Here is a 691-nt window from a genome sequence, read left to right as displayed (position 1 = left end):
TATTTCTCTCACTTCTAACCAAATGACAGAGTGCAGAAGGTCCCTGACAATTGCTGAGAAGACATTAACACTTCTTAGGTTTATGATCATGTGATTTATCTTCTTAATCGATTTCAAACTTCCTGGCTCGTACTGACTGAGATTGCCACCGTCAATCCACAACTTGTCCAGAAGCTCAATGCCCTCAAAGTTCCCTCGCCTTATCGTGGAGAACTGCGGGTTGCCCAGGTGGAGAGAGCTCAGGTTCCTCAGGTTAGAAAAGGGGGAGCTTTCCCCCAGGTCTCTGTAGGAGTTCCCTTGAAGGTGAAGGTGCTGGAGCGAAAAAAGGTGCCCAAACCACACGGGGGACAAGTGAGCCAAGTTGTTATCTGATAAGTCCAAGCGCTTCAGTTTCCCAAGGGACTGAAACGAGTCCTCTTCTATTGAGCTGATCTTGTTGGACTGCAGCAGCAGGGCTCTCAGGTTCACAGCCTGCTGCAGGTCCTGGGATCGGATGTGCTTTATCCTGTTGTGGGCCAGGTTTAACACTGTGATTTTGGCCGTGAGCCCTGGGGGAATGAAGTCCAAATCCATGGAAGAGCAGTTGCAAAGCTGAGCGGCATCGCATGAAGGACAAGTCTGCTTCAGCGCTTGCTCTTTGGAGAAGTTTGCGGCTAAGACCATGTAGATGGCCCACACTCGCCAGGTGTGT

General features: G+C 50.2%; 1 protein-coding gene across 1 annotated transcript; it reads right to left on the bottom strand.

Annotated features, from left to right (window-relative positions):
- Positions 1-3: 3 nt before the first annotated feature.
- LOC103919126 (toll-like receptor 2 type-1) lies at positions 4-573 on the bottom strand (the record flags this gene model as incomplete). The annotated part of the gene is made up of 1 exon (XM_009326621.1): positions 4-573. A coding segment is annotated over exon 1 (570 nt), but the record flags the coding sequence as incomplete, so codon positions are not given.
- Between the last annotated feature and the right edge of the window lie 118 nt (positions 574-691).

Source organism: Pygoscelis adeliae, unplaced genomic scaffold (genome assembly GCF_000699105.1).
Source record: "Pygoscelis adeliae isolate BGI_AS28 unplaced genomic scaffold, ASM69910v1 C10336149, whole genome shotgun sequence".
NCBI classification, from domain to species: domain Eukaryota; kingdom Metazoa; phylum Chordata; class Aves; order Sphenisciformes; family Spheniscidae; genus Pygoscelis; species Pygoscelis adeliae.
Note: the sequence above shows the minus strand (reverse complement) of the source record. Positions and strands in the feature narration are given on the sequence as shown.